The sequence below is a fragment of the Pollachius pollachius genome, assembly GCF_949987615.1.
Source record: "Pollachius pollachius genome assembly, chromosome: 15".
In the NCBI taxonomy this organism is placed as follows: domain Eukaryota; kingdom Metazoa; phylum Chordata; class Actinopteri; order Gadiformes; family Gadidae; genus Pollachius; species Pollachius pollachius.
In genome coordinates, this window is record NC_136948.1 from 1,353,615 (window position 1) to 1,378,614 (window position 25,000).

Below are 25,000 nucleotides of genomic sequence, written 5' to 3' on the forward strand. Positions count from 1 at the left end.
CTCCCCTCTCTCTCCTCCCTCCCCTCGCCTCTCTTCTCTCCCCTCTCTCGCCTCTCTCCTCTCCCCTTCTCCCCTCCCCCCTCCCCTTCTCCCTTCTCCTCCCTCCCGTCGTCTCTCTTCTCCCGCCTCTCCTCTCCCCTCCTCCCCTCCCCTGCCCCAGGGACGTATCGTCTGTGGAGCTGCTCCAGAAGTACCACCAGGGGATCCGCTCAGAGATCGAGGCCCGCGGGCCTAAGTTCACCGACTGCATGGACCTGGGCCGGGCACTGCTCACACGCAAACACCGGGACTCCGCCGAGGTACGGCCGCCCGGGAGCCGGCAAACACCTTCGCTCGGTTCTCAAATTGGATTTAATTACTTCTTCTTGTGATTGATTGTTTGTGTCTAACCGCCCGATACGATCAATGAGTGGGATCAGCCCCCGCTCTTCCACTGATCATTAGGGAGGCAACAATAAGAAAAGAGAAGGGCTAATTAGAAATGTCAGTGTAAATCCCAATCAGTGCGAGATTAAACCTGACCCTGGTTTAGATTCAACGCTTAATGTAAACGCCTCCACAGTCGTAGAACTGTCCCGGGATTTAAACGTTTGCTTTACTTCCGTGTGTTTGTCTGTGTGAATGTGTGTTCATCTGTATGGTTGTGTGCGTTTTATTGCATTTATGTATTTGTGTCGGTGCGTGCGTGTGTGTGCGTGTTCATGTGTGCGTGTGCTTGTTTGTGTGTGTGTGTGTATTTTATTGCATTTATGTATTTGTGTCGGTGTGTATGTGTGCGTGTGTGTCTGTGTGTGTGCGGGTGTGTGTATATGCATGCGTGTGCGCGCGTGTGTGTGCGTGTTCATGTGTGCGTGTGCTTGTTTGTGTGTGTGTGTTTTATTGCATTTATGTATTTGTGTCGGTGTGTATGTGTGCGTGCGTGTGTGTGTGTGTGCGTGTGTGTGTTTGTGTGTGCGTGTTCATGTGTGTGTTTTATTGCATTCATGTATTTGTGTGTGTGTGTGTGTGTGCGTGTGTGTGTGTCAGATCAAAGAGAAGCTGGTGCTACTGATGGAGACGAGGAAGCAGATGATGCTGAGATGGGACGACAGATGGGACTGGCTGAGGCTCTGTGAGTACCTCCTCCTCCTGTTCCTCCTCCTCCACCTCCTTCTTTACATCTCTCCTCCTCCTCATCTACCTCCAACACCTCCTCCTCCTGTTCCTCCTCCTCCACCTCCTTCTTTACATCTCTCCTCCTCCTCATCTACCTCCAACGCCTCCTCCTCCTGTTCCTCCTCCTCCACCTCCTTCTTTACATCTCTCCTCCTCCTCATCTACCTCCAACACCTCCTCCTCCTGTTCCTCCTCCTCCACCTCCTTCTTTACATCTATCCCCTCTCCTCATCTACCTCCAACACCACCTACTCCTCAAACTACTCTCACTCCCTCCCTTTTCACCCCCGCCTCCTACTTCCCCTTCCTCCTTTTTCACCTCCCCCTCCCCCCTTCGTCACCTCCTCCTCCACCTCCCCCTCCCCCCTTCGTCAGCTCCTCCTCCACCTCCCCCTTGCTCCCTTTTCACCTCCTCCTCCTCCTCCACCGCTTCCTCTTCCTCCGTCTCCTCCCTCGGCTCCTGCTCCTCCCCACCCCAGTCGTCCTCAGGCTGGTCTTGACACTCGTACCGATATCAAACCTCGCCCCTTTTCAAATCCTTTTTCTCCCTCTCCCCTTTTCTCACCCGATGGGACGAAGATGAAATGCGACGAGAAGTATGCAGAGCCGTGGCTGAGAGTTTATAAGAGGGGATGTTTGGTTATTATTTGATATGTTCTATTGTATATTCATTCTTTTGTGCTCGTCGTCAGACCCCTTCAACGGTTCTCTGAGCATCAATACCTGCCTTCCTCCTGTCAGCTCCTTCCCCTACGGCCCCTCATCAATAACATCAATATAATTCGTTCTGTGCAATTTATGTGTTCAACAATAATGTTTTGTTGTGTTTTCATCTGGGTTTTTTTTGGTCTTAGTTTAGTAATAATTCTGTTCATCGAAACAAAAGCGCAGCATTAATTTGTGTGTTGTGTGCCCCCCCCCCCCCAGTGCTGGAGGTGTGCCAGTTCTCGCGGGACGCCTCGGTGGCGGAGGCGTGGCTGATCGCCCAGGAGCCGTACGTGGCGAGCCGGGAGGTGGGCCACAGCGTCAACGAGGTGGAGAAGCTGCTGAAGCGCCACGAGGCCTTCGAGAAGTCCACCGCCAGCTGGGAGGAGCGCTTCTGCGCCCTGGAGCGCCTCACCACCGTAAGGCCCGCCCCCAACGCCCCCGCCGCCACCGCCGTCGCCATGGAGACGCGCAGAAGCACACAAACCGTGGCGGGTTTAGGGTCAGGTCGCGTCGGCGCGTGGGAGTTACTGACAGCGCTGGGGAGAGAGAGTTAGGCCTCGGAAAAATGATTCGGTGCATGAATATGAAACCACGGTTACACGTTACCTTATAAGATACGATAACACTTCCTAATTCCAGACCGGGAATCCGGATAAAAGTGATGTTAAAGGTAGTATCAGCGATTCTAGGCTGAAACATGAATGATCACATTCATCTGGTTTTTCCTCACGATCCGCCAAGCAGGCCGTCAAAAAAAAAGCATCTTTGTAGGTAGGCTGCGCTCCGAGATGGTACACAAAAACAAACGGTACAATCAACCACTCAAAGCCAAAACAAATAGTATTCCAACCGATCACCGACAAAGGGCGGGTGATGTGGGGTTCTGCGCTGCGTTCACGATCATCGTTTTTACTGGATGCACGAAACACGGAAGGGAGGGGCGAGCGCGCTCCGTTTGTTTGGGATCTCGCTTCAAACACCGACAGGGGTGACGTCGCCCCACATCCCAGCTGACACAACCTTTAGAGGACTCTGGACGGAAGTTTGGCTTGACTTATGGTTTGCAGTCGGGGGCGCGATAACCTGAAGGCGTGGGGACCCCGAGTGGGTGGGTAGCCGGCGGTGACCGGCGGGTGGCGGCGCTGACGGCGGCTGTTTGCTCTGCTGTAGATGGAGCTGCTGGAACTACGGCAGCAGCAGCAGGAGATGGAGGAGATCAGGAAGGAAAGGGTGGAGTCAGAAAGAGAGAGCAGGTAGGACCCCCACACACACACACGCACGCACGCACGCACGCACACACACACACACGCACGCGCATACGCACACACACACTCAAAGATACATGCACGCACACATCCACACAGATATGTGAACTCACACACACAGATACATGCACACACACATGCATACACACACACGCACGCACACACACGCACGCACGCATACACGCGACGCACACGCACACACACACGCACACGCGCACACACACACATACACACAAATATACATGCACGCACACATACATACACTTGCACGCACACACACACACATGCACACAATTGAACACACACTCACATACACAACCACACACACACACACACATCCATGCACACAATTGAACACACACACACGCACACAATTGAACACACACTCACATACACAACCACACACACACACACACACATACATGCACACAATTGAACACACACTCACACACACAACCACATACACACACACACACACACATACATGCACACAATTGAACACACACTCACACACACAACCACATACACACACACACACACACACACACACACACACACACACACACACACACCTCCTGACCTGCTTGTTCTGTGTTCCCCGTCAGGAGAGAAGACACGGGCTTTGCAGAGGACTCTCAGCTCCTCACCACGGAGAAGCAGACCCTGGTGAGTGGCTCCGTTCAGCCCAACCCCGTCCACCCCCCGGGGCGCTGCCGTCACGTCCGACTAGCGGCCGCTGTAGTCATCCCTCCGGTGGATGTGGAGACAGGCGATCAGGAGAAGGGAGGGGGCAGGACATCTTGCTTGAACACGCCTCCACTGCAGCCACTACATCACCCCCCCGTTCCCGAAACAACATCAGTGTTTGAAAAAGTCAAGTACCTTCGACTTTCGAAATCACCAAATCGGACGGTTCTAGCATCCGGTCACTTCTTCAGGGTTTCCTTTTGTTGTTACAGACTGGAGCAGTTCCCTGATTTGATTGCTAATGGAAGTCTTTGTTCTTGCATCCCTAACCTGTTCTTCACACACACACACACTCACTCGCTCGCACGCACACACACACACACACTCACTCGCTCGCACGCACACACTGACTCACGCACACACTGACACACACTCTCTCTCTCTCTCTCTCTCTCTCTCTCTCTCTCTCTCTCTCTCTCTCTCTCTCTCTCTCTCTCTCTCTCTCTCTCTCTCTCTCTCTCCTCTCTCTCTCTCTCTCTCTCTCTCTCTCTCTCTCTCTCTCACACACACACACACACACACACACAGTCTCCGTCGGGGTCGGGGCCGCTGGAGGGTGAGGCGGATGCGGACCCCAGTTCGGGGGTCCCCGACTCCACGGGGCCTGTGGTGTCGGAGTCCCTGAGGGAGAGCGGCTCCATGGAGCTGGACCCGTCCCTCTCCGCCGACGGGCCCTCGGCCCAGGAGGCCCGGGCCGCCACCATGCCCAGCGAGGGGCCCCCGTGCCCCCGCCCTGCTGCAGGAGGGCATGCTGGGACGCAAGCACGACCTGGAGGGGCCCGGGAAGAAGGCCTCCAACCGGTGAGCCCCCCCGGACCGGACGGGACCACCATCATGTCATTAGACTAAGACTGATTAGGGACGATGACATGATGACTCACTAGTTCAAGATTAATTAGGACGATGACATGATGACTCACTAGATCAAGATTAATTAGAACGATGACATGATGACTCACTAGATCAAGATTAGTTAGAATGATGAGATGATGACTCACTAGATTAAGATTAGTTAGAACAATGAGATGATGTCATTAGATTAAGATTAATTAGAATAATGAGATGATGACTCACTAGATTAAGATTGATTAGGACGATGAGATGATGACTCACTAGATTAAGATTAGTTAGAACAATGAGATGATGTCACTAGATTAAGATTAGTTAGAACAATGAGATGATGTCTCATTAGATTAAGATTAATTAGAAAGATGAGATGATGTAATTAGATTAAGATTAGTCAGAACGGTGAGATGATGTCATTAGATTAAGATTAGTTAGAACAATGAGATGGTATCTCATTAGATTAATATTATTCAGATACAATGAGATGATGTCTCATTAGATTAAGATTAGTTAGAACGATGAGATGATGTCATTAGATTAAGATTAGTTAGAACAATGAGATGGTACCTCATTAGATTAAGATTATTCACATGCAATGACATTGTAAAGATAAAATGAGATGATGTCTCATTAGATTAAGATAAGTTAGAACGATGAGATGATGTCGCATTAGATCAAGAATAAATTAGATTAAATAAATTACAATACGATGACATTATATCACATTAGCTTAATTGTGATACATTTCAAATTAGATTAAAATAAAATTTGATTAAATTGAAATAAGAATAACATGAGGTTAGTTAAGATAATAAATTATAGAGTTAGGTGCGCTAAGCTATGGAAGGTAAGATAAGGTGGCACTTAATTAATATCGACGGGGACATACATCTTATTTCCAAAGACAGAATAACCCAAATGGCCCCACACGTTTGAGGTGTCTATTTCCACACCGCACGGTTGATAATGGTTGGGTTTCAGTTATTTCACTGTGTGTCAAATCGAATCCTGATCCAATCCCTTTTGGTCACAAAGTCACTTTCTATTCACACACTCGTTATTGTTTCCTACAAGTTCATTCATTTCTTCAATAGTTTAAGTGAGGCGGTTTCTCTTTGAGCGGTCGGAAATGGAACCAAATCATTTTTTCCCATTATAAACTCTCATTATAAAGTCTCAAAACGTTTTGATTGGTTTCATTTAGTTTCCTTTTTAAATAATTGTTATTTTCTTCTTTTCTCCAATGTCCTCTCCTCTCACTTCCATTCCAATCTGTCCTCCCAATCTCACCCCCGTCTTCTCCCTCTCTCCCTCCCTCCCTCCCTCTTTTCTCCTCCCCTCTCCCCTTGTTTTCTCTCCTCTTCTTCCCCGTTATTCTCTCCTCACTTCCCTCTCCTCTTTACTTTCCCCTTTCACCTCTCTATCTTCACCTCCTCCCCCACTTTCCCTCCCTTCTCTCTCCTCTCCTCCTAATCCCCCTACTCCTCCCCGCTTGCCACCCTAACCACACTGCTCCTCCTCCTCCTCCTCCTCCCCCTCCTCCACCTCCTCCTCCCCCCCACATCCTCCTCCTCCTCCTCCTCCTCCCCCCAGCTCCTGGAACAGCCTGTACTGTGTGCTGAAGCCGGGCCAGCTGTCCGTCTATAAGGACTCAAAGAGCTTCGGCCACGCGGTCACCTTCCACGGGGAGGACCCCCTGGTGCTGGCCGGCGCCGGCTGGGAGCCGCTCGCCAACTACAAGAAGAAGAAGCATGTCTTCAAACTGAGGTGAGCCGGCCGCCGCGTTGGGGTCGCTTTGGGAGAGACGGACGGACGGACCGCAAGAAACGACCCACGTTGGAATTTGGCAAAAAACACGAAACACAACTCTTTCTCTGTGAAAACGACTTTGAACAACTCTGACACCTGATAAAATAAGCGACTTTGTATGACTAACTGTATTTGTTGAACGGCTATGAAATGTTTTGAATGCGAAAAACGGATCTCTATGTTCTCCAAAGAAATATGCAAACTGCCTTCTGTGCGATATGACAAACGACAGGTTTTAATTTCATGATTGGACTCAACCTGTTGTTTTGTTGTTCGCCAAAGCGCCTTCAGGGAAACAGAGCATTTGTTTGGTTCCGTTCTGGGAGTTATAGGCAGCAGACGCTGCAGCTCGTTTCCTTAAGAGAAGGCGACAGCGAACACACTCTTCACATCGCGTTCGCTCCTATAGATTTAGCCGTCACCACAAGGACTTCGATTTAGACAAAGCAGCGATGTTTGTGTTTGTCGTGAATTGACTTTGCAAACTCAGCTCTGAGGTTTGTGGCCGGCTTTTTGTTCAACCAACCAGAACGCCTGTAAGGCCCTTAAATACAGCCTTTAGATCCCATAGCCGTTAACCGAATAATGTCATGGAGGGATTTCAAACCGCTTTTCCGATAGTTCACGTCTAGTTTGAGTCGTCACCTTCTCATTGGAATCGGATTGCGATTAAAGAGTGAAGACACACCGAACCTCTCTGCTGTTGCTCATTGTGCCGACATCATCTCACACCTCTGCTCTCTGTTCCCTCAGGCTGCGGGATGGCGGCGAATACCTCTTCCAGTGTAAAGACGAGGTGAGTCTGCCACGACGGCCGCAGCGGGCGAATAAAGTTTTGTGTTTTTTTTAAAGGTTCCTTTTGTTGCCTACGATCAGCTGATATTGAGCATGAAGACACAGTTCACGATCACGTTGTCGGTGAATAGCAGACCCGCTCAGACATTCAGTTCTAAATGTATGTGGGAAACTAGTTTGATACCTGTGTTTGATGGTGTTTGTTGACCTCAACACTGCAATGTCAACTGAATGAATGGTACTCTTCACTTTTGATTGTATGTTTTTATGCTTTGGACGTAAGACTTGACTTGAACTGACTTGGACTTGTCATAAATATTTGGACTGTTAAGCCCTTTGGGACTGTAATGGTGATTAAGTGCTATATAAATTGAATTGAATTTAACTGACTTGACTTGAACTGACTTGAACTGACTTGACTTGAACTGACTTGACTTGAACTGACTTGACTTGAACTGACTTGAATTGAACTCACTTGACTCGAACTGACTTGAATTGAACTCACTTGACTCGAACTGACTTGAATTGAACTCACTTGACTCGAACTGACTTGAATTGACTTGAAGTGACTTGAAGTGACTTGAACTGACTTGTACTGACCTGGGTGTCCTTGGCTCCTCCCCTGCAGGAGGAGCTCCAGCGCTGGGGCGCGGCCATGAGCCGGGCCGCCCTGGCCCAGGGAGGGGCGGAGCCGGCCGACTCCTCGGGGGCCAAGGCACACAGCCTGCCCCCCCCGCCGCCCTCCGCCACCCCGTCCCAACCCCCCAAGAAAGACAAGAAGGCAGAGAAGAAGTTCTTCCCCAAGAAGAAGTGAAAGAGAGAGCGAGAGGGAGGAAGAGCGAGGGAGAGAGAGGGAGGTGAAGATGTGGAGGAGATGCTTCCGTCGTTTCCAAGGCAACCTGGAGTCAGGAAGTCGGATCTGCAAAAAAGGGACACGGCCAGAGAGTTTTATCCTTATACCGTTTATTTTTATTTATATTACCTTGTGAGGATTGAAGTAGTTTAGAGTCACGATGCTGCCTGTGTTATCGCCTGTGTGTCGTTGCTAAGGTCCACGATCGTTTGGATGGGTCCCTTTTTCTTTCTTTTTTTACTAAACACAGATCCTAAAGGACTCAACAAAAGCACAGGAACGCTCAACCAAAGAACCGAGAAGAAACAAGAGAAGATTCTTACAATAACGTTAACCTTCCTAACTCCCGCTCAACATTTATAGCAAGGTTTAACGATTCCCGCCCCGGCATGTTTTGAGGTTTCTACATTTACGACGACGATGTGTTGGGCATGCACCCCCCCCCCCCCCGGGGTCAGACGCTGCCTCATCAAATGGTTGTGAACTGTAATACTGAGCTGGGAACGTGATGTGGGGGGGGGGGGGGGGGGGGGGGCTTATATATGCTAGTGACACACACAGGTCCCCCAGGCTGTGACTGACAGAAGGAGGCATTGTAAATGTTCTTTAAGGACTGGGAAGTGAGCAGGGAGACAGTGCGGTACTGTACACTGAGCACAAACACTGAGTACTAGCACGCACACACACACACACACACAGGCGCGCACACACACACACACACGCAGCCGTGCACTGTGACTGACGCGCTGTGAGAACACGTCGAGACACTCGCAGTGTAGATTATGAATTATATAATAGATGAATAGTTCACATACAACTTATAATGTAGTGGTCACACCAGAATCAGGATATTTGTGTTTAGTTTGAAGATTTGAGTGCGGCTGTTATTGGCAGCCTATATTTTTTCAACTGAACCGTTGCAATATTTATTTCTGCGAACTTGAAGCATATCCAACGCTTTTGAATTAAAAACCTGAAAATTTAGAATATATCCCAACAGATGCATGAGGTCAGATGATCTGTGTTATTTTGATATGGTGCTATGGTGATCAAGAACATCTATCTGACCTGCCTTATTCGTCTTCAACCTTGGCTTGTAAATGCATGTAAAAACGACAATGTTATCATACATTGACAGGCGTCATATAATTCTTCACGTATGTTAAATATGTGCACCATATTTAGCCCCAGATGCTCCCTGTGGTTAGCGCCAAGTCATGTCCAGGACATTACTGGTTTGATGATCAGCAGAGATTAGTCAAGAACAGGAACAGCCGACAGATGAAGCAGACTTTGAGTGTTTATCCGATACACGCCGCCAAGCTAGTTAGCTTAGGTAGCTTAATTTAGCAAGAGGGAGAGAAAAAAAAAGGAATGTGATGTTTATATGAATGTACAGAGGAGATAATCTGTTGAAGAGTGGATCAGGGCATTCAAAGAATACTAAGTGAATATAGGCCAGTATTTATCTTTATTATCCCAAGAAGTGGAACTACATAACAAGAAAAATCCAGGAGGTGTGTGCTGTATATGAAGCTGGTTAATCTGTTATTTTGGTTCTGTTTTTTGACTTCAGAAGTGGCAGAAATGTACTGGAGCTGTGTCCTCACTGACAGCTGAGATAGGCCCTTAACACAATGACGGTGACCTCATGTGTATGGAAATATAGAGTTTAGCAGTATATCTCCAGACAAAAAAACCATGAAAAACCTCTCAAATGTCCAAGAAACAGTTTTGAGTAGTAGTCATTTCATCACTTCTGTCTAGCATTAACTGTGTTTATACTCAGCATTAATACTACTGAATGATATACTATTTTGAACATGTATTCTTGGTGGTACATATGTCATACACCGATTACAACTACTACAGCAAAAAACCATGAAAAACCTCTCAAATGTCCAAGAAACAGTTTTGAGTAGTAGTCATTTCATCACTTCTGTCTAGCATTAACTGTGTTTATACTCAGCATTAATACTACTGAATGATATACTATTTTGAACATGTATTGTTGGTGGTACATATGTCATACACCGATTACAACTATTGACACTTAAATCACGTAAAACAAACTGCAGCAACAGCGCCATCTCTGGTGAATCCCAGGTCATTGCAGGGGATATTTTTCTGATTTGTACAATTGACTGCCAAGTGATGTCACTGGCCCCTTTTTCCAACAGTATAAGCAAGCCATAGTAAGCCAACAGTAAGGGCAGTAACATCATTCTACAGTTTGGGGATAAGAGCTTTCATGGGCTGGGACTGGGTTTAGCTATCAGACACCGCCCGACCCCTCACCCCCTCCCACTGCCTTGATTCATGTCCTCGCTACTCCCTGGCCCTACAGTTTAGTGGTTTTTATCGGCATTTTCTACTCTATGTAAAATATCCAAAATGTAGACATGAAATGTCACCTACATTTTGAGCGAATAAATTTTAAAAATATTACAACGCCCACTTAAGTCTCTAGTCTTTTGTGATCTGCATACAAGACGACGTCCATTTTGACTATTACAATTCTATTGATGAACCTTTCTTTACTAATCGAAATTGAGATTAATCTTAAAGGTGCAGTATGTTTGGTTGGCTGAGGCCACTTGATATTCGGAAAGGCCGTTCCTGATTGGTCTTATTGCTTCCCCTCGGGGGCGTGGCCCAACCAGCCCGCCCACCCACCATATTCTACCGACATGCATGTTTATCGGGAGACGCTGCTATAAAGGTCCCATATTATACCATCAGGTGTAAGTGGGATTATCCATTACAAGCCATTTGGAAAATCTGCCTCTTCCTGTGTTTTAGTGACATCACAAGTGGGCATCTCCACCTAGATGTTTGATGGATAGATCAGTCTTCCCGCCTACCCACTGGACTGTAGAAAACGTTGCTCATCTATCCGTCATACTTCTAGGTGGACAGGCCCACTTGTGATGTCAGTAGAGGCAGATTTTCTGACAGCTAATCACACTCACACCCGGTGGTATAATATGGGACTTTTAAAGAGTTCCTTTCAAGATGTTTGATCGTTAGCAATCAGCTCAAAACAAACACATTTATGTCTTCATGATGTGGAGATTTTCAAAAACGTGGAGAAGGAATTGTCGAGACATACCTTATGGCTCCAAATAGCAAGTGTGTTCAGCATGCCAAACGAGACCTGTAGAAAAACGTGTTACAAATACAGGTTGCTTTTCTTCCAATTCCCAACCCAAACCATTGAGGTTTGGGCAAACCAATGTAGTTGAGAATTTTTGCAGAATTGTTGCACAAAAGGTCAAATTTAACACATTTTGAGATAAGTCAAAATAAGGAACAAAAACACTGAACAATTTTACCAAATAAAAAGTTTATTAAAAGGCTATTATTAAATGGGGGGGCCTAAGCTGTTGCTTATGCTGCTTAGAGCTAGAAACTGTTCTCAAGACAAAACTCTCCTTGCTATTAAGCATAAGGTTCGGAGGTCAAGCCTGACAGCAGCCGGCATGTATTGACTTAGAAAGTAAAAAAGAAACCTTGGCTGGTTGCAAACTTTGTGTGTGCCAAAAAAAGTGACCTCTGCCCCGTTTTCTCCCAACATGAGTGGATTTAGGCGCTGGTGTCCAATGGATTACTGTGTTTGCTGAACCACCAAAAAAAACATATTTCCGTTAAGCACCCCAAAATATATAACACACCTGACGAGGCCTGACCATTTGAATTGGTTTGTCGTCAATACCTTGAATACTGTAGAAGATACGGTGCAAAAATAGGGCTGATTAGAATGAAGAATAAGAATAAGACAATGAATAACAATAGGGTTTTTCGGATTAGGATAATATAAATAATTAAAGTGGTGTTCTGTAACATTTCAAAGATAAAATAACCTGGACATATCTGTAGTTAATACTGATCGATAGCGATTATAATAATTTTATCAATGTAACTCATATCCTTTAACTGCAGGATCGTATATATATTCCACAATTAAATAATGATGGCCAGCCTGTACTACTCTCTTTACATCTTGCTGTCCCAAAACACTCACAAAACCCCTATATGTAATCATATTATAAACCAAAGAACCAGTTGAAAATAGTCAATTTGTGATTAATGAGACCATTCAGATCATGAATATCTGTTGACCAAATCAGAACCAAATGTGATGAATTCTTTGACTTAACATCCAATTAAGCAGTGAGTTAATCTGTTGGAACTAATGAATCAATGTGGTCAAACTGCCAGGATGAACAAACATTTACAAATAAAGTAATTGACAAATAACGATAAAAATAATTTTAACAATATTTTATTTGCATTTATTAAAAACCTGATTTTATTTTCTGCCTTTATGTGGTTAAAAATATTGATTTAAAATGGCCTTCACTCAAATAATAACGCAGATTATATAATAGGAAGAAACCGTAAAATATCAGCTTCCAGCCCATCAGGATCGACGCTTTGTTGATCATTATGCAACGATGAGACTATCTAATTTATGATCCTGTACAAACCACCTTCAAGTGTTGAAATACAATCACTGTATTAATTAAAGTTCTGACAAATTGAAATTCAGATTTCCTTTTTTATTTATAAACAACCAAACTGTGGACAGATAGGAAGGCTGACAGACAGATGCATGTACAATAAAAGGCACTCTTGCTGCTACGTTTCAGATGAGTCGCCCCATGTAACGTATAAAAAAAAAGACGCCCAAAATAAGTAGATCTGTTGATGTTTTAACATCACGTACAACCTAGTCCCCAGGCTGGTCTAGTTAGATCAAAACTGACAAATGAAGCAGAGGTCTGTAACCCCAGGAAATATCCCGCACAGAACAAGACTTTGTATTCTTCACAAGCATTTAATGGTGTTCTGCCCTCAACAAAGCAAATGAGCGTTTTACCCCGCAACAAACGCGCGGACAAGAAATAACTATTTTTGCAGCTCATTAGAAGCTCGGATCCTAAAAGCCCAGCAGAGAACAAACAAACAGGAACAGGTAAATTTACTCGTAAAACATTTCCGTGATTTATTTATCGGTTTGTTTTGCCACAGGCTGTAATGTCCGAGTGCTTGTGCGGTCTCGAGAACTTTCCATCAACAGATATTAACATTTTGCTCCAGCTCCGCATATAAAGTGGCTGTTTAGAAAACACAGAGAAAGGGAAGGAGATTTGGTGAGACATCGCAACACATCGTTTCCCTCCATCTCCCCAGTTTATAGCGCTACTTTACCCAGACTTCAGCTATTTTTCTTAAATTAAAAGGGTTGGGCTTTAAATATATTTATATTGCTATATAGCCTACGACTGTCAGGCCAAAGATGAACCTAGAACAGAACCAGAGGCAGGCAACATCGTTCAAATGAGTAGGGCAACAGAAATAAATCACACCATTCTACTGAAAGAAGTTAACCAAATTCAATCGGGTAAACTACATTTTTACACCAGAGTTTCTAATAAGCTTTCGAGCCATGGGCATATGGCCATTACACAAACTGTCAACCATTTTAAAGAGGTGCATTTGATAAATAGGTTTATTTGCAGGCTAGATACACAGCCCCTGGTAGAGTATGTACATCAGCATCCTATTGGGGAAAACAAAAAAACAGCTTCATGACAGACCTGGCAGTGAATTTAAAGTACAGCATTGACCCTAGCTGCCCTTGGAGCCAAAGAGAAGCATCTAGTTTGATACTCGCCTTCAGCAAGGCCACTGCTGGCAGGTTCCCCGTGTTCAGTGTTGTGAAGTAAAGCCCTTCAGAGGAGGTACTGAGCCTCGTGTGGATCACAGAACTCTCGCATACGACCAAAAACCCCAAAACGCTTTCATAGATCTACAATATATAGAGGAGATTCGTGTCCCTGTAACCGTGGGGCTGATGGGTGCATTCAAGCCGCCAGCCGTCAAGTGCAGCATTTAAAAAACGCTTGACAGCCATGTTTGGGAATTACAAAACGGAGCAAATGACGATGGGGGGTGAGGGAAAAGTGTGTCACGAAAAAAGAAAGTCCAACATTATTTTCAGGTCATTTCAGCTGCATTCGATCAATTAAATAAGGCACATGGGGTCAGGATTAAAGCACTGGACGCGGCCACGTTAGTGACACATACATGGGGGGGGGGGGGGGGGGGGGGGGGGGGGGGGCAATGACGCAGACTCACGACCCGTTCTGTGACCCGGGGATCAACAGGAGGCAGTATACAGACGCTAGAGCTCTGCTACGGCAGACCACCTCGTCCACACCATTAAGACACACCGTGAACTCACACCGGGGGGGGGGGGGGACTCGTTGAGTATTGGCATGAACATCGACGTCAACAAGTCGGAGGACGAGAGGGTGATGGAAGGGGGGGGGGGCTCCCCCGTAAGGCTGGGAGTGAGGCGCGGTTGGTGTGAAAGATGCCACCCGGACTGTAGATTAGCTTTAAGGCACGGGGAGGGAGAACGGAAACACCTCCTTTAAAGGGGCGCCACTGACCCTGGGTGTGTTTGATATACACACACGTTACCAAACTTTTACCTGATCACATCTTCCAAATGCGTGCATGTGTGTAGGCCTGTGTGTGTGTGTGTGTGTGTGTGTGTGTGTGTGTGTGTGTGTGTGTGTGTGTGTGTGTGTGTGTGTGTGTGTGTGTGTGTGTGTGTGTGTGTGTGTGTGTGTGTGTGTGTGTGGGGGTTCGTAGGCGCGGCTGGGAGCTGGTGTGATCCGGTCCGTCTAGCTGAGGAGCTTGTTGGCTCTCTGGTTCGCTTCGTCCACACGACTTTTGGTCACCTCCGCCTACAGGGGGCGGGGGGGAGAACACGTCACACAAATCAACACACGTCACACGCACAACAGATACACTTCCAGCTGGGTTGGGGGGGGAGCGGAGTGATGCGGCCGTCAGCAGCCTTCAGCGACATGGCCGACCTCTAGTGGGGCCCGAGTCTGAAGCCACCGGCTAGGGTTTAGGATCAAAGCGACCGACCTATCCCCTACCGGAGGAAGAGGCGGTAGAAACCCCCGGAGCAGTCAGACAAAGGGAGACTGGAACGAGGGCACAGGTCTGAGAGGGATCTGTGTGTCCTGAATAGACTTTGAACAAACATGGTTTATTCAACGTCGTCATCGTTCTAAGTCATCATAATGACGTTAAATAGCATGGAATTCACGTTGGGACACCGGAGATGAAAGTGGCTCGTCAACGCGCATCCTTCAACACCAACTGTATCGGTGGAAGTGATCACTATTTGGGTCAACGGGGATGATTCCTCAGGGCTCATCAGGTGAGAGTGATCCTGCTTCGTAACGATGTTCCCCTAGAGGCCTCAGCAGAACGGTGCCCTGTGCTCACCGCCCCAAACACTCAACCTCTACGACAGTGAAGGCTACGATGAGGCGGGCACAGAGCCGGAGACAGCCACACAAGGCCTGTACATTACGTTTACATTCAGGGCGCTTAGCATTCAGGGGCGCTTCCATCCAAAGAGACTTACAATAAGTCCATTAGTCAGAAGAAGAGACAACAATATGTCGCTTTGGGTGCAGTAAGGATGATCCCATTCCTCGTAAACAACACAGATAGTTAGGATAAGACAGTACACAACTAAGTACTATAGCTAAGTACCACATACAATAAGTGCGTACATTTACTGCCTCTCTCTTATCTCTCTTAAAACGAGAGATAAGAGAAGAAAGAAAGAGAGAAATAATACGAGGAAGAAAGAGAAAGAACGAGAGATAGAGAGGAGCAAAAAGAGGAAGTGAGTAAGAAAAGGGGAACCAAACGAAGAGCGAAACGAGAGAGAGAAAGGAGGAGGAGGAGGAGGGAGAGAGGGGCCAAACGAGAGAGAGAAGGAGGAAGGAGGGAGGGAGGGGCCAAATGAGAGAGAAGGAGGAAGGAGGGAGGGAGGGAGGGAGGGGCCAAACGAGAGAGAAGGAGAGAAGAAGGAGGTGGGGGAGGAGCGAAACGAGAGAGAGGAAGGAGGAGGAGGAGGAGGGAGGGGGGGGCCAAACGAGAGAGAGAAGGAGGAAGGAGGGAGGGAGGGAGGGAGGGAGGGGCCAAACGAGAGAGAGAAGGAGAGAAGAAGGAGGTGGGGGAGGAGGGAGGGGGGGCCAAACGAGAGAGAGAAGGAGAAAGGAGGGAGGGAGGGAGGGAGGGAGGGGCCAAACGAGAGAGCGGAGGTGGGGGAGGGAGAGGGGGAGGGGCCAAACGAGAGAGAGGAGGTGGGGGAGGGAGGGAGGGAGGGAGGGAGGGAGGGGCAAAACGAGAGAGAGAAGGAGGAAGGAGGGAGGGAGGGAGGGAGGGGCCACCTTGTCGGTGAGCCGGTCGATCTGTTTGTTCTGCTTGTCCAGCTCGCCCCCCATGTCCATGGCCATGGTCTTCAGGTTGCCGATGATGTCGCCCACCACCCCCAGGTTGTCCTCCATCTCGTCCTCACGGGCGTCGTTGGTGATCCTGCACCCACACACGCACACGCACACGCACACACACACACACACACGCACACACACACACACACGTCAAGATATGCTTTGGTATCCCCTTTGACCTGCATTTTTCGGTTGAGAGTAAAATAGTGTGTGTGTGTGTGTGCGCACGTGCGTGCGTGCGTGCGTGCGTGCGTGCGTGCGTGCGTGCGGGGCCCCCACCTCTTCACGTAGGGGCCCGACGGCGGGGGGCCCTGCGACTGGGCCGCCTGGCCGTTGCGGACGCCGGACGGTTGCCGGGAGACCACGCTGCCACGCCCGCTGCCGCCCTCGCCCCCGATGCCCCAGGTGCGCTTGTAGCGCGATTCATTCTCGATGGACGTCACCCTGGTGGCGGGAGGGGCACACTGCACATTATCAAACGGGTCCTTCCCCCCCAAACACACACCTGGGGGCTCACAGCGATCTGTTGATTGGGTCGATGCGCCGCCAACTTCAAAGTATGCCAACTTGCGTTGCTTGGCAACCCTTCTGCGTGTTTTGAGGACCTATATTCTTCGGCGGAAGAATGACGATTACCGTGCGTGACGTGTACGTTTCACCTTATGAGGTGGTCTGTTCTACAGTAAACGTTGTTAGGCAGTGTGCCTAACGACGGCCCCAAGCTGTACTTAATCACTGTGAACCGCGGCCTCTCGTGGCTAATTGCTTAATTAACACACAGAAGGGACTGTGTCCAGGTGTCTAGTCGGGGGGGAGGGAGACGGTTGTGGAACAGTGCATCATCATCATCATCATCATCATCATCATCAGGCCACTACAGCTAGTATTAGAGCTGCTACTACTAACTAATTACACAGATCCAAGAGTCACCAAGCACTAGTCGGGACTAGGGGTGGGGCAAAATGTCGAAAAGCGATATATCGTCACCCTTTTTCTTGCGATACGCAAATCTATACACTGGCGCCAAATATGCATATACATTTCTTTCATAATTTCTTAGGCATTTTTATGCTTTATTTATGAAGTTAGACAGGAAATAGCACCCCAAATATCTATACTTTAATTAATAAAAGTTATTTCCCTGCTCCTCGAGGAGGCGTTCAACAGATGACTGAAGGCGTCCCAAGAACGGAAGTTCGCTCACCAAAGACGAGCCACTAAAAAACTCAGTTTGTACCGTGAATAAAGACCGAAATCCAGCAATTAACCTTTTCACTGTTATTTTATATTCATCCTTAGACAATTATCGTGATGTATCTTAGTAGGATTGTCTAACAATATGTTGATTATTGCAGAATCGCTGCATGGCGATGTTATCGGTGTGTCGGGCCATGTATCGCGTATCGTATCTTTCGCTCTGGGATTCCCCCCCCTAGACAGGAGACAGGTTATACGACAGCTCGCCGTGTGATTGGCTCAAACACGCGCCACCCGCCCGTCTGGCGCGCGTTCGGGCCAATCCTGGAGCAGCGTGCGCCTGGAGCCACTCCCGGGGACAGGACACGGCGCTTAGCGACTCTGGGAAGGGATAAGTGCGGCGGAGACGCCGCGGGGATCCGGTTACCTTTTGTAGTCATCATAGAAGCCTCTCCTCCATGTGCCAGCGTTTCAGAAAGAGGGTTGTGTTAAGGGCGGCGTTTAAACACATCAAACCTCACACTGCCAACCTCAGAGGCTGCCGCGCTTTGGCACATTTTAAATCACATTTTCAGAAGATTCTAAAACTGCCTGGTAAGAATGAGTCACTATTTCATTAGTATTCGGTGCGTGGTTTCGGCTTCAAGCAGTCCACTGTACGATAGATAAAAAGGCTTCTTCTGAATTCCTTTCTGGCTGGCAGCATCTTAAAGTAATGAAGGTTTGAATAAAACAGAATGGCGGTCTAGTGAATATAGGACAGAGAAATGTCAGAATAGTGAAGCCAACCGAATAGGATCAGAAATGTTCAGACTGAAGGCACAAATATACTATGTACATATAACCACCAAGTTAAAGCCTAGAATACACTGCATGGGATGAAGTGTACCATAACTGTGAGTCAAGCGAATAAAACGTCTTACTAAATATTCTGATACACTGTCTTCAACCGTCCTCTTTAGATGATGGAGCTCCAATAGATGGAGGGGGGGACGACAGGATTTATTTTAAGCCTGAAGGACACAGACAGGACGTACAACCCTGTAAATCTAGCACTTGGTAAACATGATGACCGCACCGGCCTCCCTCCACCAGGACTAAGGTAAACCCTCTCCCAGGGTGACAGGGCTGGGATGTTACCCTTCTCAAGGTCACATCGTGTGTGTGTGTCTGGGGGGGGGGGGTGGCACACAGGCCCCCTCGTCTCCACATCAACTCGTCTGGCACCGAGGTTAATCTAAATGCGTCGTGTCTCGGGGACAGGAACGTCCCCGGCTGTGGTCTGGTGGTCTACTTCAGAGGCCCTAGAACGTCCCCGGCTGAGAGCCTGTGCACTGCGGTCTACTCTGAGGCCCTAGAACGTCCCCGGCTGAGAGCCTGTGCACTGCGGTCTACTCTGAGGCCCTAGAACGTCCCCGGCTGAGAGCCTGTGCACTGCGGTCTACTCTGAGGCCCTAGAACGTCCTCGGCTGAGAGCCTGTGCACTGCGGTCTACTCTGAGGCCCTAGAACGTCCCCGGCTGAGAGCCTGTGCACTGCGGTCTACTCTGGAGGCCCTAGAACGTCCCCGGCTGAGATCCTGTGCACTGCGGTCTACTCTGGAGGCCCTACCTGTCACACGGGCACACGCAGAGGCCGCAGCACTTGGAGAGGTCCTTCAGGTTCTTCTCCGCCTGCCGCATGTCCTGGTTGATCTGGTCCATGCCCTCCTCTGCACGCTTCAGTTGTTCTGCAGCACACACACACACACACACACAGCAGAGAGAGGGGGGACACTATTAGGTCAGGTGAGGACAGTGGATATCAAATGAAGACAGTCTAGTAGAAGAGAACACAGAGAGGAGAATAGAGACGGAGAGAGGAGAATAGAGACAGAGAGAGGAGAATAGAGACAGAGAGAGGAGAATAGAGACAGAGAGAGGAGAATAGAGACAGAGAGAGGAGAACAGAGACAGAGTGAGGAGAATAGAGACAGAGTGAGGAGAACAGAGACAGAGAGGAGAACAGCGACAGAGAGAGGAGAACAGAGACAGAGAGGAGAACAGAGACAGAGAGGAGAATAGAGACAGAGAGGAGAATAGAGACAGAGAGGAGAATAGAGACAGAGAGGAGAATAGAGACAGAGAGGAGAATAGAGACAGAGAGGAGAATAGAGACAGAGAGGAGAATAGAGACAGAGGAGAACAGAGACAGAGGAGAACAGAGACAGAGAGGAGAATAGAGACAGAGAGAGAATAGAGACAGAGAGAGGAGAACAGAGACAGAGAGAGGAGAATAGAGACAGAGAGGAGAATAGAGACAGAGAGAGGAGAATAGAGACACAGAGAGAATAGAGACAGAGAGAGGAGAACAGAGACACAGAGAGGAGAATAGAGACAGAGAGAGGAGAATAGAGACAGAGAGAGGAGAACAGAGACAGAGAGAGGAGAACAGAGACAGAGGAGAATAGAGACAGAGGAGAATAGAGACAGAGAGGAGAACAGAGACAGAGAGGAGAACAGAGACAGAGAGGAGAACAGAGACAGAGAGGAGAATAAATTCAGAGAGGAGAATAGAGACAGAGAGAGGAGAATAGAGACAGAGAGAGGAGAATAGAGACAGAGAGAGGAGAACAGAGACAGAGAGAGGAGAATAGAGACAGAGAGGAGAATAGAGACAGAGAGGAGAATAGAGACAGAGAGAGGAACGATAGTCAGGAATGACATTGGAAGTCCTACCTCCTTGCTGGTCCAACATCACCATGGTTTTCCCACCCGTCTCCCTGGTCTGGGAACATCAGAGAACAACACACTCCCAGTCATACACCAGGAGAGATGACGCTATTCATTCCTATATTCCACACTATACAATCCACTTGGTCCTTTGAATGCGTCTGTCGATACATTTTTGGATTCCTATTGCATATTTCATTCCCATTACCTAGTAGATCCTTGTCTTCAAGCAAGAATTTCAGGGTCCAGAATGACGAATTCTATTCACGAGAACGTTCAAAACTTTTTATAGATACGTTTGACTTTTAAATCTGCAGTGAAACGGCGAATAGTTTTATTCAACAAAGACGACGAGAATCGTGACCCCGCTGTACAAACGCACCCGCTGACCTCTGCTGTGAGCGGTCAATGTTTGCCCTGCTTTGGTCGTTTGTTCTTGGTTTTGAGTTCCACGCGGCCATCAGTTACCCTCCCTCTGTCGCCCTCTCCACCCGGCGGTTTGTTTGACGACCACGGGCGCACAGAGATGCATGGCACTGTGTCCCTGTGGTGCTCTGTTTGTAGAGCATGACGTTATTAACACTGCTAGGGCTTTGACCGGCTCCCCTTCCCCATGTGGGCCACCCATGCTAGGAATGAATGAATGAAAGAGTACACAGGAACTTCATGATATTATAGAAGGGATTTTAATTGATCATTCCCTATCCGTTTTCAAATCGTCAGCTCGCTTTTACGGTGCTTGTTAGTGTTTAATTGGGTTTTATTTGCATAATTGTCTTGGGTAACGTGCTGTCTGGTTTGTGGTTAGCTGCTATATAAATCAAGGCTATTATGGAGTAAATAAATAAAAGCCATTTGGTGGCGTTCTTCATCCAAAGTGGGATAAAACAGCCAAGCATTTCCAGTGTTGGCACGGCCGGGCCCGGTTGGCACCAAGGAACATAGCCATGGTTATTCATCAAAAATATAAAGATAGAGAAATAATACATTAAACATCTTACCAGGTCGAAGGTGTGTGAGCTTCCGTCAGCCTAAACCCTCCCCATGTGTAAGAGTGTGTGTCAGTGAATCAGGGTCAAGGTCAAAGGTCTCACCTCCTCCGCCATCATCCTCATCCTCCGGGTGCTCTCTAGAGACTGACGGGGGGGGAGCAGAGTCACAGGTTAACATGGAGAAACCCCTCATCCAACATATATACAGTATGTATAGATCTAGATGTAGAACTCACACACTCACCCTATCTAGGTCTGGATATGAATGAGTGAGCATGTGAGATCTAGATTTCACACGCTCACTCATGTTCATATCTATATCTATATAGATCTTTTTAGATCCATCCATCCATATACATATATGATGTGATACATGAGTGAGTGTGGGAGTGATTGGCTCAAATACTAACATGAACAAAGGGACAGTTACAAATGTATTGAAAACCAAAAAAAACAAACGGTAGTCTTAAAAACCCAAAGAGCGGCCGATAAACCAACATTGAAATGTAACAGAAGCTGTCAGTATTCTGCACAGTGTGCGGTGGTGTGGACTGCAGGCGAGGGCAAGACCTTACTCAGGCAATATTCATCTGTACTCTTCAGAATGAAAACATCCATCTGCATGGCCCACGGCTTTTGCGCTTGGGTTATGAAAATCTCGCTGTCGTTCTGCATCTGATATCCCCTTAGACCGCTCTTACTGCACACAGCACACCGAATCAATACGCAGCAGACATCCACCCAGAGTGTCAGCTAAATCTTCCTTGTTTTTCTCTCTCTCTCTCTCTCTCTCTCTCTCTCTCTCTCTCTCTCTCTCTCTCTCTCTCTCTCTCTCTCTCTCTCTCTCTCTCTCTCTCTCTCTCTCTCTCTCTCTCTCTCTCTCTCTCTCTCTCTCTCTCTCTCTCTCTCTCTCCTCCAGCCCGGGTCATGTGACACCAGGCGTGTCATTGTGTTCCGTCGGATTCCATTGTGTAGCAGCTCTCTTATCAGGTGACGACGACACCGGCTGACACACAACACAACGACAATGATCTTTCCCTGCCTGCGCTGACACAAGGACGGCCTGCCGCATGCATGGACACATGCACGTGCACTTCAGGAGGGTAGGAGTCTACACACACACACACACACACACACACACACACACACGGTGTGCAGGGAGAGACACCAGACTCACACATACCAGAAGCCATACTCATACCCTTCAACCTACCATAATACAGACCTACAATGTAACACACACACACACACACACACACACACACACACACACACACACACACACACACACACACACACACACACACACACACACACACACACACACACACAGGTGTGGACAACAATAGGGCAAAGGAATGCGGTCGGATGAGCTGACTGAGGAAGACTTTTGTCTTCTAATAATAGCCGGCTGCATTGGGGAGAGGAGGAGGAGGAGGAGGAGGGAGATAAAACGGGTGCAAAGAGGAAAGAAAGGCGACAGAGAGAGAGAGCGTGCGAGCGAGCGAGAGAGAGACACCAGGCGAGGACCCGGAGCCTGGGCCAACACGCCACCCGTCAGCGCCGCTAATGAAGCGCTAACACGAGCTCCACGGCGCCGGCGCCGGCCCCAGGGTTTCTCCCCGAGATGTGTTCACTATCAATATATTAACCCGCACGGGCAGACGGGGGGGGGCGGGCTAACCAGGCTTCGGCGGGGCTTAGCCCCCGCGTGGCAGGGCCCGATCGACGTTAGATCACGTCTTCGCCGCGGCCTAATTAAGCCCAGCAGTGCTCTTCCAGCAAATCGTCTCCCTGGAAGATTGAGGCGGGCCAAATATATATATATCCAAAGAAATTAATGAATGAGGAACAGTGCGGGGCGGGAAACGTATCAAAAGGAAGTGCTTCCCTGGGACGGATGGGGCTCTCTCAGCATAATGCCCGGGGCGCGTTGCAGCGGCGCCGGGCGGAGCAGGCGGGTGGAGAGGGGAGCGAAGCAGCCGCCTCCGTCGCACCGGGAACAAGGCAGCTCTCTGTCTTGATCTCGGTGAAACGCACACGTGATGTTTCAAGGGCCGCGAAATGACACGCATCCGTTTTTCTGAAAAGGTCTCGCAGACGTCGAGCCGTGCAAATAACAGCCCGGATGTGCGGGCGTTCGGCCGACATCCCATAATACCACGGCGTTACCCGACGACAGAGAGCTGTGAGGCGTTCGCTGGGCGCCCCGGCGACTGTCCCCGGGACAATCAGCGTCGAGATGGAAGATCCCCAGGGTGGCAGCAGGAAGAAACAGACTCAGAGACACACAGACTCAGAGAGGGGGGGAGGGGGGGAGAGGGGGAGAGAGGGGGAGGCATGGGGGAGAGGGGGGGAGAGGGGGAGGGGGGGGGGGGGGGGGCAGGGGGATAGGGGGAGGCATGGGGGAGAGGGGGGCAGGGGGATAGGGGGAGGCATGGGGGAGAGGGGGAGAGGGGGAGAGGGGGGAGAAGGGGAGGCAGGAAGATGTAGCAGGTTAAAACATTGCACGTGTCAGAGGAAGAGAGAGACGGCCAGGTGGAGACAGACTGACAGCCATGGAGAGAGAAAGAAGTTATGTTAAAACATTGTGTGTCCAAGAGGGAGAGAGAGAGAGGCAGACAGAAAGAGATAATTCAAACGACATCAGTAAGAGACATCCTTCATTTCCTTCCCGTAGGAGGATTAAGAAAAGCGAAAATTAGTCTGCGCAATGAGCGAGAATTAGTTAAGAAAGCAGAAAGAAGGCGAAGACGAAGAGGAAGACACACGGGATTAGCACATTCATCTCACGCTTGCTAAAAAAAGGGAAGGTCATACAGCCATATCTCTCCGCAAAGAGAAGAGAAAGGAGCTCATTTGTTTCATGGTCCAGGACCAGTGGTGTGGTGACGTAACATCCTAAAGGACTGATTAAACCATTATCTGGATGGTATTAATGCACTCAGAGGTTCAGAGCCACTAGAGAGGGACTAAGGTCTGATCAGGGCTAAATCAGGCAGCGAGTGCGGTAGTGCACTGCTAATAGCAACAGGCCGTAGAGACCCACACACACGTCGCTTTGGATCATCCTCTTCAGCCTCTCTCCGAAAAGCCATCCATCTCGGACCTGCCCGCTTCGACGCGGCTGTGGATAACAGATCGATAACAGGTCCACCAAGATCAATGCTATACGTCGGCACAAACAAAACCGTTGCCACTTTATATTCATATTTCACAATTTCACAAAAGAGTTAATGACATTTCCAAGGGTGGTACAAGTTTCTTAATGAATCAACAACCTCTGCATACAGTGGAAGAGAAGTGGGGGGGGGGGAATAGATTCTACCCTGTTCCGTCCTGTTGGAATTAACCTCACGTTTAGGACTAGAGTAGATCACGTCACTAAAGGAGTAGATCTAAAACGAACAGCGCTCAACGTAAACAACTTCAGACATCCCTCACCGGGGCGATGCAACGTTTCCACAGCTTACGCAATGCTTCTGGACGATGAGAAACATCCCGGTCCTTTGCATGTTAGCATGAGTGGGGCGTTGGGGCGCAAACGTGTACGCATACCATGAAGCAACACAAAATATGGTTTAAGG

At 48.4% G+C, this 25,000-nt stretch overlaps 2 protein-coding genes across 3 annotated transcripts in view; one reads left to right on the top strand and one right to left on the bottom strand.

Annotated features, from left to right (window-relative positions):
• Window positions 1-10,626, top strand: part of sptb (spectrin, beta, erythrocytic) — a 52,051-nt gene extending 41,425 nt beyond the window's left edge. The window contains 10 exon segments of the mRNA XM_079752198.1: window positions 161-299; window positions 1,027-1,111; window positions 2,083-2,279; window positions 3,034-3,116; window positions 3,734-3,794; window positions 4,404-4,589; window positions 4,591-4,676; window positions 6,315-6,488; window positions 7,284-7,326; window positions 7,954-10,626. Coding sequence (XP_079608324.1) covers window positions 161-299; window positions 1,027-1,111; window positions 2,083-2,279; window positions 3,034-3,116; window positions 3,734-3,794; window positions 4,404-4,589; window positions 4,591-4,676; window positions 6,315-6,488; window positions 7,284-7,326; window positions 7,954-8,139 — 1,240 coding nt within the window. The 3' untranslated portion in view covers window positions 8,140-10,626.
• A 3,677-nt stretch (window positions 10,627-14,303) lies between these two features.
• snap23.1 (synaptosome associated protein 23.1) overlaps window positions 14,304-25,000 on the bottom strand; it is an 18,334-nt gene continuing 7,637 nt past the window's right edge. For both annotated transcript variants that reach the window (XM_079751741.1, XM_079751740.1), the window contains exons 3-8: window positions 21,516-21,557; window positions 20,428-20,476; window positions 19,322-19,439; window positions 16,794-16,958; window positions 16,455-16,599; window positions 14,304-14,939 (exon numbers count right to left, since the gene is read on the bottom strand). In XM_079751741.1, the coding sequence (XP_079607867.1) occupies window positions 14,877-14,939; window positions 16,455-16,599; window positions 16,794-16,958; window positions 19,322-19,439; window positions 20,428-20,476; window positions 21,516-21,557 (582 nt within the window). In that variant the 3' untranslated portion in view covers window positions 14,304-14,876. The remainder of the gene's footprint in view (window positions 14,940-16,454; window positions 16,600-16,793; window positions 16,959-19,321; window positions 19,440-20,427; window positions 20,477-21,515; window positions 21,558-25,000) is intronic.